The sequence below is a fragment of the Nicotiana sylvestris genome, chromosome 9 (assembly GCF_000393655.2).
Source record: "Nicotiana sylvestris chromosome 9, ASM39365v2, whole genome shotgun sequence".
Taxonomy (NCBI): domain Eukaryota; kingdom Viridiplantae; phylum Streptophyta; class Magnoliopsida; order Solanales; family Solanaceae; genus Nicotiana; species Nicotiana sylvestris.
In genome coordinates, this window is record NC_091065.1 from 73,699,426 (window position 1) to 73,715,213 (window position 15,788).

Below are 15,788 nucleotides of genomic sequence, written 5' to 3' on the forward strand. Positions count from 1 at the left end.
TTTCTAGTACTATTTATTTGCTTTTCAATCGGGCTAAGCTCTGCCCTCTATTTCACAAGACTAAACCTTGTCTTGTTAATATCATGATTATTTGCATATCATGGGATGAAATATCGCCAATACATCCAAAGGCATCATAGTCTAAAAGGCATCATCCTCATAGCCGGAAGACACCATGTCATGGCCTGAGGATCCCTCAAATTAGCATATCATTATTCAAAGGCATCATGGTTTGGAGGCACCATCTTCATGGCCTGAGAACATCATTTCATGGCCTACGAACCCCTCACTAAATAGTTCATGGCCCTGGACATCATGGTCTGAGGACGTCATCTTTAACCGTCCAAAGACAACCTTCAAGGTCCAAAGGGAACCTGCATCATGTCTAAACTTTCATACAAATACATGTTCGTAGCACCTTTTATCTGCAGGTGACCAATAGGAAACCGCTGCCCTAGCAGGAGCGACCTCCCTCCAGTTCCTTCAACTGTCTCGAACCTTAACCGCTCAACATAGCCGTTTTTGCATCCCGTGTTCGTCCTTGTAATAACTCCATCGGTATATTCCGCCAATGAATCCAAAACTATACATGGCCTGATTCCTGTAAGACCAGGGATATGTAGGCAAATCGAAGACCGGAGTCCGGCCTCTGTCTTTGAAAACATCCCATCTGGTCAAAATTGGCCATCATTTCTTTACCCGAAAACTCTTTCATCCTTCCCAGGTAAAGAGGGGCAGCTGTTGATACCCAATTTTTTCCTATATATTTTTAATGTGTATATGTACTTTAAAAATAGCATATATGAATATATAAACATGCATAAGCATTTTTTATAATTTTTCTATAATTTTAAAGGCTTCAAATTGATTTATTTCCTCCCTTTTACTCATAAAATTTCCAATAATTATCCTTCAAGTTATTTTTGTGGTGATTTAGCCATCTAAATTCGTTATTTATGCCAAAATATTGTTTAAATATTTTAGTGCATTTTTTTACAATTGCATTTACATTTTTAAGCTAATTTGCATATATTTGCAATACTAGCCGTGTCAATGCATAATTACATTGTTGATGCATAAAATGATCTTTTATATTTTTAAAATGTTAAATAACTATTTTAAATCATTTTAGTATATGAAATTATTTTTTCAGAAATAATTTATTATTTCTTATAAATTATATAGTGTGAAAATGACTATTTAAAATCTAGCCTAATTTCATTTCAATTTCAGCACCAATACCCAACCCAATTTTTGATTAAATTACCCAAGCCCAATACCCGTCTGACCCTAACAAACCTGCCCGACCCGGCTCTTGTTAGATCCTGGCCGTTGATCATTTTGATCAACGGTCCAGATCTCTCATTACCTAAAATAAACTAACCTATACCCCTCAAACCCTAACCATTTCCCACCTTACACCGCCTCCCTAAAATCCTCTATGCTCTCAAATGCTCTCACTCTAACCCTAATCTCCAATCTCACTGACCCCCATCTATGGCTATCTCCGGTAATCTCTCACCACCTCTCAGGCCTCCAATGGCCTCTTTCCTGTCATGCTTGCCATCTCTATAGCCCTCAAGGGACCAGGGTTATATCGACTTGCATCTAGGGTTCATCTCTCGCCTGTTTCAGGCCATTCCGGTGTGATTTTGAGTGAGATCGTCCTATATTAGCCACGATCTATGGTTTTCTAAACAGGTTTCTTCATCTCTGTATGGTTCTCTTCGAAACCCTAATTTCTTTTCTAAAATAACCTCCTAGATCTGTACAGATGTAAGGTAATTTGAGTTTGTTTCCTATGAGTTTTACAATAGCCTTGAGATTCTTTACAAGAATCGTATGATTTCAAGTGATTTTTATCTTTTTCTAAAATTAGGTTTTCCGGAATTTCTTTTTAAAATTTGTTCGATGATTCCTTGTGTTTAAACGTGTGCTTCTCATACATTTTTGGCTGATTTTATGAACCTGCTACAACCCTAGCCCATTTGTATTGAAAACTCTAATTTTTTGGGGTTCTTCATTTGATTTCTAGATATTGGTACATCTGATTGTGTTCTTATCTTGGGTTCTTGTGACTTCTCGTGATTTTTTTGTCCTAATATACTTCTACTGAATTTTCCTAGTTAGAACTTTCACTAATATTATGTACTTGTGTTCATACTGACCATTCGTGCAAGACTTTTATACTTCTCCTTGAATCAATGTTGTTTAACTTTTGTTTTGTTGAAATTATGTATCGATTCCTGACTACTCATGATTTACCTCATTTTATATGCTAAGCATGCTGATTCTTTCATGACTTTCTCTTCGACTGAACCCTTGATTATTCTGAATCCCTTAATTCCTAGTTTAATTTGAACATTTTCCTTTAAAAGTTTGATTCTTACCTCTTTACTCAATTTGATTGAATTTGCTTGCCTTAATTGTTTTTCCCTGCCATGTTTGTATTCCGCTGATTATTTCTTGATTTGTTTCCTTAATTAAACTGATGTGCATTTACCCCTAATTACCTATTTTATACCTAAACTTTACTTTATTCTTTTCTTTAAATACTTAGTATGTTTTACCGTTGATTGAACTGTCCCTTGATTAAGGGAGGATCTTGCTGATTTACTTATGACTTCCCTGATTTACTACTTAATTGATCTCTTACCTTATGTGTCAAGCTTTTGATTATTATATAAACCTCCTCTTCTTTTAAGTTCAGGGGGAAATAACAACGAACACTAGTTCAAAAACTCTCTCTTATACTTAAGCTTTCTGCTATTTTCTGTTACTTGCTAATTCTATTGAACTAGCCGGCTGTAAGCCAAGACTAGTTATTGCACTACACTGCTCTATACTTTGTGTTTGCTCTGCTTAAGTGGTATGTCCCTAATTAAGTTTTGAAAATCAAACCCTATGTGTTTCATTCCTGCATTAGTCCATCAATTGTGATTTCAACTTGTATTCATGTTTATCTCTTTGCTCAGCATGTCTAAAGTTCTGTCCTGTTCAATGTATGTTTTATATTCTGCCCTCTCTCCTGCTTACTCTTTTGCTTAATATGTCTAAAATTATGTCCTGTTCAATGCATGTTTTACACTATGCTTACTTCTTTACTTAGCATGTCCAAACTATGTGCTTAAATCCTGTTCAAGATAGGCCAACTATTATTTATGTTCTAAACTATTTACTAAGTCTCCAAGATCCTAAGTGTGTATGCAGTTTGTGACTGTATGTTTCTACTATCCCTATCCCTGTACCCTAAAGTGATTCTTGTGTGCCACAATCCTTTCATTCCCATGTGAAGTTCTGTTGTTAAGTGATCTGAATATGACCAATTGCTTGTCTACTGCTTGATACTCTTCTCAAACTGTCTTTTGCCACTAAGTTATTTCCTGTTTTCTGGAAAAAAAACTTTCCTACTTCTGAAGTCATCTTTGTACTATTTTTCAAAACAAAACTATGTCAAGCACTCTCACACTACTCCTAGAATATTAGGTTATGCCCCTCAGGCATGTGTATTGCCTTGAGATCCTTGAGATTTCTCTGAACTCTGGCATGTCAGAGCTGGCCTTTCCACACTGCACTTAAATCAGTTCTTATTTGAGAAAAGTCTAGGTGTGAGCATTGCCCGGAATCCTTGAGGTCCTTAGGGAACTCTGACACACCTAGACAAGATACTGTCTATGGAACCTTGGCATTTGAGGCTATTGGAGGCCTGGGGAAGTCATTTGGGCCTGCTTCAGGCTCCCTATAGTTAACTTCTCCTTTTTCATTATTGTTTATGCAATTTATTCAGCTGGTCTGTAATAATTATTTGTAAAATTATTGGGGTGATTAGTAAAAAATACTGGGTAGCTACATATCTGTTGGGTAACCCGGGTAGATACCATGCCTATAGGATACTGTTAATACTTTGCTATGTTTGCTTTGCTTTCACGATAATGGAAATCATGCCTATAAGATCTAAATGGATTCAACAATAGAACCATGTCTATAGGGTTAAATCAACTTTATAATTAGATACCATGCATGTAGAGTGTAAAGTGATTGAGTTCAATTTCTGCCACTGCATGTATCTACATTCGTCTCACTAGAAATCATGCCTATAAGTTCGAAAATCAGCTCTTAACAATTAGATACCATGCCTATAGGAATTAAAATCAGAAATCCTGCCTATAGATCTTAAAATCAATTTAGTTAAACAAATCAGTTTAGTCCATGTTAGTTCTTTTTGAATTGGTTTAATCAACTGTCCGCTTCTTTACTGAGTTTTCAAACACTGCCTTAATTTACTATCGCTAGAAAGCATGTCTAAGGATCTCAAGTGTCTGTTTAAAACTGTTCATTGTTTTACCTAATCAATGTAGATATCATGCTCTTAGGACATCACTGTTATGCGTTTAGGCAAGTCTTTAGGGCGATTTAAATTCTGCAACTCTGAAAATGTGCTTTGTTATTTAAAACTGCTCAGGTTTAATAGGTCTACATCAATAGGCAAGCTAAATAGGATTTTCTACACTTTATCCTAAGTCAATACTGAATAATCCCTGCTCACCTAGATATCATGTTCTAGGATTTTATCTTAAATACCTAACTGTTGTTTGAAGGCATGCATTTACTTGTTCTATTTGTAGAGGTGACTGTGAGCCTATAATCTGTTCTATTTAAATGCAGTCCTACTTGTTCTTGATTGACGCCTAGACTTTTATCCTTTAAAACCTTAGGAAGTCTAGAACTGTCCAAAAGCAGAGGTCCTAAATACCTCCAGGGCCACAATAAGGGGACGGGTAGTGCACGCATATGACATCTGTCAAGGTTATTAGAACGCTTTAGGCTATGACCAAGGGGAGGGGATTGGGTAGTAAGGATATTATGACTACGCGCTAATGTCACGTGTAGCCCCTCATTGAGGAGTGTTTACCGGGCATTGCGTGGGTGATCCTGTAGGCTAACCAACCTAGGACCCCTCCTTCCCAAATTCCCATTGTTTAAACTTTACTTTTCTATATGTATGCAATTTTCTCAAGTCTTTCCTTTTGTCTCATTATTTGAGTCATATAATGTCCAAAACCTGGCCCCTTGTTTGCAAATATGTGTTTAAACCGTTTATTTGTTAAAAGGCATAATTCATAAGTATAAGTTCGGCCGGGACCCACCGTTTTTGACCGAGAAGGGTGCCTAACACCTTTCTATTAAGGTTATTGCGAGACATTACCCTAAATCTCTGTAATCGTAAACCAGTCCAAGAATTAATCGCTCTAAGTGCCCTAACGCACCATAATCCGTTAGGTGGCAACTCTTCAAAATACCCAATTCCTAAAAGGAAAATGAGTTATTACCCCCCATAAATGTCGAAACCCGGACTTCCCCATCAAAAGGGAGAAAAAGGGGGCGCGACAAGCTTCATACCGTATTGCCTTAGTATACCGAAGGCTTCCTTCAGGTGGTTGATATGGTCTTCCTTCCTTTTTGATTTGACCAACATATCGTCTATGTAAACCTCTACTGTTTTACCGAGTTGGTCTTTGAACATCTTGGTGACCAGCCTTTGATAAGTCGCCCCTGCGTTCTTCAACCCGAATGGTATGACTCTGTAATAATACGTCTCCTGATAGATGATAAAAGTAGTTTTTTCCTGGTCCTCCTCCTCCATGAGGATTTGATTGTAACTTGAGTAGGCGTCCAAGAAACCCATAAATTCGTGCCCTGCCTTTGCGTCGATGAGTTGATCGATGTGAGGTAACGAAAAGGAGTCTTTTGGGCAGGATTTGTTTAGGTCCGTGAAATCCACACACATCCGCCACTTTCTGTTTTCTTTTTCACCATGTCTACATTGTCGACCCATTGGGGGTATTTCGACTCTCGGATGGAGCTGCTAGTGAGTAGTTTGACCACCTCATCAATGACGGCCTCGTTGATTGCGGCATTGAATTTTCTTCTTACTTGTCGTACTGGAGGGTAGAGTGGATCGATGTTCTACTTGTGCGTGGCAACGTCTTTTGAGATACCTGGCATATCTACATGAGAGAAAGCAAACAGATCGGTGTTGTCAATTAGAAACTTATGAAATGTACCTGGTTTTGAGAGTTTATGGCCTATGTAAGCCCTTTTGTTGTTGTCGCTGTTGTCTAGTTGGACGGGGTCGAGATCTTCTATCGTTGACCCTGTGGCTTCCACGACGCCGGGGTTCTTGATGACGTTTTTTTGTTCGTTGAGTTCGGGCCCCTACTTTGGTAATTGCTATGCTTCTGAATCTATTCCCTTTAACTATTGGGTATATGTACAATCTTGGGTGATGCGGTAGCATTCTTGGGATGTGCGTTATTTATCTCGAATTTTGAATATTCCCTACGGAGTAGGGAACTTGATTACTTGATACAGGCTGGACGAGATATCCCTCATGGCGTATATCCATGGTCGCCCTATGATGGTGTTGTAAGTTGTGTCCTGGTTCATGACATGGAACGTTGTTTCTAGGGTGACGCCCCTGGCCAGAACGGGCAGCGTTATCTCTCTTGAGGTTCACTCAACTGCATTGTTAAAACCTATTAGCGTTATGCAACGTGGTACTATCTTGTCCTCGAGTCACATTTCTGCTAGAACTCGAGGGTGAATAATACACGTGGCGCTTCCGTCATCTACCATTATTCTTTTTACATTAGTATCTAAAATACGTAAAGTAATGACATGTCACATCCCAAAATTGGGATTCATTAACGGACCCCAAGTAGAGTATATTGTACCTTTTACATCACATAGCGCTACTATCAAGGTCATACTCAATGCACTAAAATAAGGATAGTCATGCCACAATTACACTTATAATGTCACCATCACAATATCACTAGTAATATGAAATCACTTCAAAAAAATATTAAGCTTATAACCATATAATCACCTTCCCCAAAATCTCTTTCACACCAAGTCTAACAGTCTAGATGTGTTTAAGCTATTATTATCTTACACTCCTTCCGCGTTCAATTCTTTTCTTCTCCAAATACTCATAACATGGAGTTGTATCCACAACTTCAAATATTGAATAAGTCGCTCTCACGCAAAATCAAATCCTTAGACCACTTTACAATTCACATAGATTCTCAACATTCAAAAATTTGACTAACTTTCAAACTTTTTTATTTTAGAATTTTGGCACATGTTCCTTCGAAATAGAGTTACCCCAAAATTTAAAACAAGCAAAATTCCAACTATCACCAACGCGCATAAAAATTCATGTACTCAAGGCCACTATCAATCGTCCATATACTGTCAGAAACTTCCAAATCAACTATGTCGTCCAACAGAGAAGGATACATGCGGCCTAGCTATTTGCTAAAGGGACATCTTAATAATAAACTCTATTCAGCTTAACGCACGGATGAGGAATGGAAGAAGGGAAAACATCCTAAAAGCTTAGTAACCTCAAGATCATAAGTATGGGCGCCTATATATCCATGAGCAAGACTCTACTAAACACTGCTCCATGACCCGGGACATAAAACCTGGCTCTGCTACCAACTTTGTCATGTCCCAAACTACCCCCCTAGACGTAACTGGCACTCAGCTAACACCACCTACCAGACGAACCATATTTTCTTACCTTATCTATTAATTTGCAGTATTTGATTAATCAAATGAGTATCCAAATAATCAGATAATTAATTACCAACAATTAATATCTTGAAATATTATACTGAAACTCTAGCCCATATCCTACACTAGACCATGGGGCATCTAAAAGAATTACAAAAGACCTTATATGAATAAATAATAAAGAATCTTTTGGCAGCCTCCACGAATAATGCAGCGGCTCACCTCAATAACTGAATCAACTCTAGTGAACTCGTCAGCTACTAGCTCCATCTTCACCAATAGTATCTGCATGGACATTCAGGTAAGGAGTGAGTTATACGTAAATATAACCCAGCAAGATCCTCGACCCGCCGCTCTGAATACCTCTAGAACAAGTGTTAGAAAATACAAACACACAAAGAGCAAAGAAATAATATGCACGGAAATCTTACACCATATAATTACTTTATAAGGTCCAAATAATTATTCAACATCAATACTAAATATAACTCAACACAATCTACACTAAGGACTTGTCATTAACAGCATTGCAGGAAATTAACCAAACACCCAAACGAGTCCACGATAGCATATAAAATGCCCCAAATCTACCACGGCGACATACAAAATGCCCCAAATCTATAACGGTGGCATACACAATGCTCTAAATATATAACGGCGGCATACACAGTGCCCTAAATCTATAACGGCGGCATACACAATGCCCAAAATATATAACGGCAACATATACAATGCCCCAAATTTATAACAGCGGCATACACAATGCCCCAAATATATAACGGCGGCATACACAATGCCCCAAATATATAACGACAGTATACACAATGCCCCAAATTTATAACGGCGGCATACACAATGCCCCAAATATATTACGGCAGCGAAGAAATAATTTCTAACGCCCCAACGCCATAGCACGAGGCTACGCCACATCACACTACACCACAAATCATTTATTAAAATATTTTAGCTTTTTACAAAATAATATATATTTACGGCTGGTCAAAGACTACCGATTATGCCAAGCGCATGCTCGTCCCAACACATGGACCAGGCAGACAAAATACATTTTTAAAACGGATTTTCGAAAAAGCAAGCATCAAAGCTTAAAGTCTCACTTACCTCACTAACGGGATATTCCCCAACTTTGCAATGTCTAGAACACCAACCAAACGGTCTCAACATGAAGTTTATCACCGTAATCTGAAATAATAAGAGCTTATCCTATTTGCCTTCTCTAGTTATAGGGTCTAGCAGTAATATTTCTTTTCCCCAAACGTATATCTTCTAATCTTTGATGTATATGAATTGAATGTTGAAAAGAAAAGACTCAATGTAGTTTCTGACGGCACTACAGCCACTTTTCCAAAGCCAATGTTATTCAATATCAATCCTTCAAAGAAATACCCTAATAGTGCATCGATTCCCACTGTTGAAATAATCTTGACGTGAAGTCCTTAAATTGTGGGCTTGGCTTATTTTTTCTTCTTCTTTTTTTAATTGATTATTTATTAACAAAACTGGCCAAACAACTAATTAAGTAAATTGAAACATTAGCCTCTAGCTACTTATTTAATACACTATTTTATATAACATTATAACAAATTCCCTTTTACTTAGTTTAATATTCGACCCAATAGCTACAAACTAAACAAATTCTTAAATCTCACCATTTAATAAGTATAAAAAATATCGGGTTATTACATGACAAGAGCATCAGAGTGAGGAAAGGTCAAACTGTGGGTATCTGGCTTATCGAAGATGATACTGTCTTCGAGGTTATCATACCGTTCGTGGGTGATTGACCGCTTCAGTTTATGTGTGGTGGTAAACTTCACGTGGTTGATTGTTGCTTCGTCGCCCCCGTTGATGATCATTTGGATAGTGCGGGCGGGGGAGGGTGGATTTTGAGGGCCTTGGTGTTGTTCTCATCTGTGACCGAAGTTGGCTCTCCCTCAGTCACTCATTAACTCCCTTAGGTGTCCTTGGTGAAGCATGTTCACCACTCCTTGCCGTAGGGCTGTGCAGTCCTCGGTCTTATGGCCCCGTTCCTGATGAAACTCATAGAGGACGTTCGATTTTCTAGTGCTTGGGTCGGATTTCATCTTTTGTGGACACTTTACCTTCGGGCATAGTTTCTCTAGTGCGTACACTATTTTTGAAGGGGAGACACAAAAATTGTGAGAAGATAAGAGTGGAGGCATACCTCTTTCGTTCCGCTGAGTCCCTGTATGAGGCCTGGACGGCCCTTCGGCATGGCAAGGAGAGAGCGGAATGGTCATTCTGATATAAGGTTGGTGCATGTCCCGGTTGGGGCGTGGGCCTGAATGGTCTCTTCGGTCATCATTGCAACGGTCTTTTATTGACTCCGTTTGGACTGACATTAGCCATTGGGTTGGACTGTTGAGGTCATCTTCGTCTGCTCTCACCTTGGTGCAATAGGCATTGTGAATTTCTTCTCAAATGGTGGGAGGATATTTCATAAGTCTGCTCAGCAACCTTTTGGTCGCCTTTGACCCATTCCTGTTCAACCCATTTTGGAAAGCTGCCACGCCATCCCTTCTAATATGTTTGGCAAGCTCATTCTTACTTTTTTGAATCTAGTGAGGAAGTCCCTGAGTCCCTCGCTAGGCGATTGTCTGACGGCGAATATATCATTCACCCTGGCCTCTGCCTTCTTGGCCCCGGCATGGGCGGTGACGAACTTGTCGGCCATTTCTTCGAACGTTGTTATTGATCGTGCCGATAATTGTGAGTACCATGTTAAGGCTCCCCTTATTAGGGTTTCGCTGAACTTCTTCAGCAACACCGATGGTACCTGCTCTTTTGAGAGGTCGTTGCCCTTTACTGCTGTGATGTAATGGATAATGTAATCTTCAGGGTCTGTTGTGCCGTCGTATATATTCAAATATGGTGGCATTTTGAAGGTCTTGGGTATGGCATGCAGGGCTGCCTCCTTGCTGTACGGTTGTTCGGCGAACCGGCCGACGTCCCATTTTGGTAACAATTTCGGGGCGCCAGTAACTTATCAACCCTTTCTTGATGTTCCCTCATCTGGTCGCGGAGCGCTTTATTCTCGTTCTTCATTTCTTCCATTTTCTTTAGAATGGCCACGAGTGCATTACCTGCATCAACAGCTGTGTGAGTGTTACCTATTTGGGGAGCAGGTTGCTCGTCGGCGGTTGATGTGGTATCCACTTGTGCGCCGGTTCAACCACTCCTCCAGTAATTTTTTTACTGCTGGTGGCGCTTCCTCAGCTGTGAAAGTGGAGGTTCCTCTTTCACATGAAGCGGTTACACTTCCATGAGGAGGAGGTTAGTCACTCTGCCTAGGTGTAGCACTCAGTGTCACATTCTCCTTGTCTTCTCTATCATCCTCATTGATGGTGTTCAAGAGGTTGGTAGTGACGCCCACTACTGCTTTCTGTCTTTCATCTCCGTTCCCTGCCATTGTTAGTTCGTGCAAACGAGAAAAAGATGACCGTTGTCATTTTATTATCTAGAAGAAGCTAAAAATTTAACTAAAAAGTCCCAACAGACGGCGCCAAATTATTTGACCAAAAGTGTTGAGCTTTTGTTAAACTAATTAATGAGGAAATAGAGAATGAATCCTAGTTAAACATAATTAATTTTAGATCTAAAATTGGAAAATATCAATGGGATGAGACCGTGTTCAAGAACAATAAATATCAAGTATATGATCAAATGATTGTCAACGAATATAGTAATAGAAGCATGCAGTAAATGTAGATAATAGCAATACATGTAATAAGAAGGGATTTATCACCCAAATGTTAGGTGACTTGGACGATTTTCTTCCCTGACAACAACGTAGGGTGGTAGGAAATGAAGATGCGTAAGGAATCTTTGGATCTTGTGAATGAACAACATAAATCGAACAATGTAATCAGTGAACAAGCTTTTGTAAATTCTCTTTAGTCAACCCTTTACAATGTGCTCCTATCAAAAAGTAAAGATCCTTTTTTTATTATTTATCTCTTCCTATTTATAGGGGATATCCCTGAGAAACCCTAAAAAAGTACAACTGAAAGAATATTCAATGGAATATTCCTTCTTTCTATTCTAACTTATCCTACCGTTACTTCCATACGCCCGTTGTTCGACCTCGGCGCTAATTTCTCTTAAGATGACTCCTCGCCCTTATGTCATGGTCGGTTTAATCCTCGATTACGTCCATTTACAGCTATTAAGTCTAATTCAAATTTCGACAATACAATATGCGTGAAAAGTTATCACTAAGGGTAAAATGAAAAGGTAAACGTTATACATTAACTAGTTTTTAAATATAAAAGAAATCCTCAATGGAAAGAAATGCAGGGTGGAGTTGCTAAGTTGCAACCTTTTTTTTTCCGTTCATGTTTCAACTTCAATCACATACTGTAGTTTATTAGTTAATCAAATGAATTCAAGTAACTGTTTGTATTTGAGGTGGGTCCCGGTAGTGAACATGTTTGTGATGCTTACATAATTTTTTTATTTATAAATATTTCCCACTAGATCATTATATAAAAGTATAATATATGGAAAAAATTGACAGGATTTCACACATTGCTGATATTACAATTTTCGACCGTTGTATATTATACTTTTCCTTTTCTATATCAGACGCTCCCCCACTCCCAGTGATCAAAGTACAAACCATTACTACAAACCCGGGCCCACGAGGCCCATTAATTGGGCATGGATGCCCGAGCAACACGTGGCAATCTCCAAATGGACGAGGATAAGACAAAGTACAAAAACCGAAGCCGTTGAGTAATGGCATTTAAATTTTCTCCTCTGTTCAAAGCAGTGGGGTAAGAGAAGAGAGAGAGAGAGAGAGTGAGGGAGGGAGTTTCAGAGTTTTCGTCGCCGTTTTTGTTCAAACTTCGGCTTGTTTGAAGATTAATTTTTCAGGTGAGTTCCGTTCTCCAATCATATATTATACAAAAGCTGATCTATAATTTAAAATCAGCGTATATAATGTACGACTTTCACCACTTTAAAAATAGTAATGAGACTTAAATGTATTTAAATTTCAGGTGAGCTTTTTCAGTTACTGAATTTTTTGTGGCGCATATATATATATTTCTTTTCTTTTTCTAGCTTAAATTGTGTGCTTAATTTGTAATTTTCGTTAGAAGAAAATGGTGGTGGAGGGAAAGGATAAGCTATCGTCACAGTGGTGGTGGTTTGACATTCAGAAGAAGAGCACTCCAAATCGTTCGCCATGGCTTCACTCAACTCTGTCCGGTCAGAAATTACTCTTTTTCTTCCTCTTTTTTCTGTACAGCACTAGAGTTCAAAATTTTTATCGACTTTGGGGAACAGCTTCCAGTTTTGAGTTTGTTCTTGTTTTAAGTGAATAAATGACCGTTGGAGACCTTTTCAAAAAGCTTTGAATTTTCAACAGGGCTTTTTCAGTCAGATCATAGATATGTTTTGCTTGCTCCTTGATCATTTTATGCTTGTTGGAAGGTTTAAAAACTTAATTGTCCACGAAATAGAGTATCTTTTTGTGTTTATTTTGAACAAAGAAGAGAAAAGTTGTGACCTTTTTTTTCGTATTGCTTCAGTTTGATTGGTTTTTGGGCAATTTAATTCTGTTACACAGATTTCTTCATTCTGTTTGGATGTTTGAAATACAGTAGCTAGTTTCCTACCCAGCCAGGATATAGCTAGACTTGTTTGAAATGGTGCACACTGACGTCTGTAGTTAACTCCAGGACCCTTTTCAAATCACGTTGATTGGAGAGGTAACGAACAATAAACTCTTTACTTTTCTTTAAGTTTACTGAAAACCAATGTTCAAACTCAAATAGTATGTTCATCAACGGCTGGACTTGAATTCTACAGTGGTTATAGTAGTTTGTACGGGATGGATCCAGAGGCGGATCCAGGATATGTACTTTATGGGTCCAAGATGCCACTGAACGAACTGATCGTTTGAGTTACAAGGTTCAAAAGATAAATATTTGTACATATTTAGTAGACTTCTTAACACATATACAAGATTTGGGCCAAAACTACTTGGTTATGCTAAACGCATACCTTATCTTGTACATTCACCCCTGCTGAGCTAGGATGACACGCAATCTTGGCGACTATAGTGGCATACAGCATTTGCTAGAGCGAACAAGAACCCTCAGTTATTAAGGGTCCCGCTTTCTCGGTTCTTTTTGCTAGGGTAGTGAATATTTGCTCATCCAAATAGTGTGTAATTCTAGTCCTACTTGGTAATTATTGTCTACTAGTCCTTGAATCTGGTCCAGATAGACATGTAATCTTCTCAGTAGTTTCTCCTAGTGTATTTAAACAACCTACTATGCATATATTTTACATGGTAATTGCGGCCTTGGCTTTATGAGTTTTTATATATATGCCTCGTGTCCCTCAATTGTGGTCCAATTAATGGAATGAGAACTTTAAAGCAGATGCAAAAGCTTCTAACGTGGTTTTGGTTATCCTGTTTTTTTAATCTCTAATCATCAATTGATTACCAAATAAGGTGGACCAATTAATAGTCCAGTCGGACAAAATGTCCACCGCTTTTGGAGCAGTTGTGACTTGTGAGTAATTTTTTTAACTTAGAAGTTAGTATCTTTTCTTGCTTTGGACTTCAATTTTCTTCATCATAGCATGTTGAAAGTGAGTCAACTTTTGGCCCTACCTCAGTGCTATGTCAAAACCTCTTTCTCTCTTTTAATTGTTCAATTAAAGTTAATGATTGTTAAGTATCCTGGACTAGCAATGTCTCTGGACCTACTTTTCATAGCTTGTTGATATAGGATATTGTTGCAGAACTAGATGAGAAGACAGAGGCCATGCTGAGGATAGTTGAACAAGATGCTGATTCCTTCGCCCAAAGAGCAGAGATGTATTACAAGAAGCGACCACAGCTCATTAACATGGTTGAGGAATTCTACAGGGCCCATCGGTTGTTGGCTGAGAAGTATGATCAGATCAAGTGTGAATCTGGTACCCGCCTTTTAACACCGTGGATGTCTCCGTTGTCTTTCACCAAGTATCCTCAAGAGAAACTGACGAGGAGCTCCACGGAAAAATCCTATGACAGTTATTCAGAAACCTTTGATCCTGAGTCTGAGTTATCCGATGATATGTCTGAGGTTGAGGATCCTGACTTAGAAGAAGAAGAAGAAACACAGACTCCCCGACCAGGGAAGGAAAAAGTGGAGGTATCAAGTGGCTTTTGCGTCAACAATGATGAAGTACTAAAGCTGAGGGGAGAACTTGAGAGGCTGAAAGAAGAAAGCAGAGTTCAGCAGGAGCTTCTAATGCAGAAAGATGAAGAGAAAAGAGAGGTCATCAGGCAGCTCAGTTTAGCTATGGATATGCTGAGGGAGGAAAATATTATGCTGAGGAAGAGTGTTACTAAGGCATCAGCAAAGAAGGAAAGTCTTTGTATTGAGCTCAAGACATCAAAAGAAGAGGGGTTTTGGAAGAGGCTCTTCAATTGATCTACTTAGTCAGAGGCTGCGAATCGATTGATTCTATAGTTTTTGTTTGTACAATTGCTTCATTCTTTATAGTCTTGTTGTTGTCTAGAAGCAGTGATATAGTTAATATATGTAGGATTTTGAAGTACTCTTTGCTATTCTAGTACTCCTAAGTCATTCTTGATGTTATTGGTATGAACAATTTGTTGTAGTAGTGTAAGATATAAAGTATTAAGTTCAGTTCTTCATTCATTTCTCGGATACTGCCAAGTCGTCACTAATAACCATACCATATCGGTTAGCAAATCATATCAGCTATGTATGTCCTTAATGAACTACTACATTATATACCTCTATTCAAAGAAAGAACCAGAATGCAGATCTTGAGACAAACTAAACAAATCATGTTTATTCCCTTCTACTTCGACACAAGACATGTGATATCTCAATTTATTAACGAAAATGTAATAAACCTCAGAAATGAAGCCTAACAAAATTATACACTACTGAAAGAAGATGAGAAAGAGTATAGTACATAATAGAAGAGAAAACTGTGAAACTGTATCAATTGGACCTCACAAGACAGAACCAATAATGGACACATACTTGAACCTTCACACACCGGGGAGCTGCGTAAACCAGAATGACATCAAACCAAGTACCATTGTACACAGAGATGACACCAGAGGAACTGCAGAAGCCACTGGCAAAGACTCAGAAGGTGAGAACGGAAAAAATGTAGGTCCAGGAGCA

At 38.5% G+C, this 15,788-nt stretch overlaps 1 protein-coding gene across 2 annotated transcripts; it reads left to right on the forward strand.

Annotated features, from left to right (window-relative positions):
* The first annotated feature begins 12,392 nt into the window (after positions 1–12,392).
* On the forward strand, positions 12,393–15,287 carry LOC104220852 (protein NETWORKED 3A). Of its 2 annotated transcripts, none has more exons than XM_009771812.2 (3): positions 12,393–12,495; positions 12,723–12,831; positions 14,380–15,287. In XM_009771812.2, exons 2-3 carry the CDS (start codon positions 12,726–12,728, stop codon positions 15,054–15,056), a joined length of 783 nt encoding a protein of 260 aa, XP_009770114.1. In that variant the 5' UTR covers positions 12,393–12,495; positions 12,723–12,725; the 3' UTR covers positions 15,057–15,287. The 2 variants fall into 2 exon arrangements, with proteins under 2 accessions (XP_009770114.1, XP_009770113.1); XM_009771811.2 differs by having other exon boundaries at positions 12,408–12,495; positions 12,720–12,831; positions 14,380–15,145.
* The last annotated feature ends 501 nt before the right edge of the window (positions 15,288–15,788 follow it).

Coding starts and splice junctions, on each gene's coding strand:
- LOC104220852 (XM_009771812.2), top strand. CDS start 12,726: ATGGTGGTGGAGGGAAAGGATAAGCTATCGTCACAGTGGTGGTGGTTT. Junction 12,832..14,379: donor GCTTCACTCAACTCTGTCCG/GTCAGAAATTAC, acceptor ATATTGTTGCAG/AACTAGATGAGAAGACAGAG.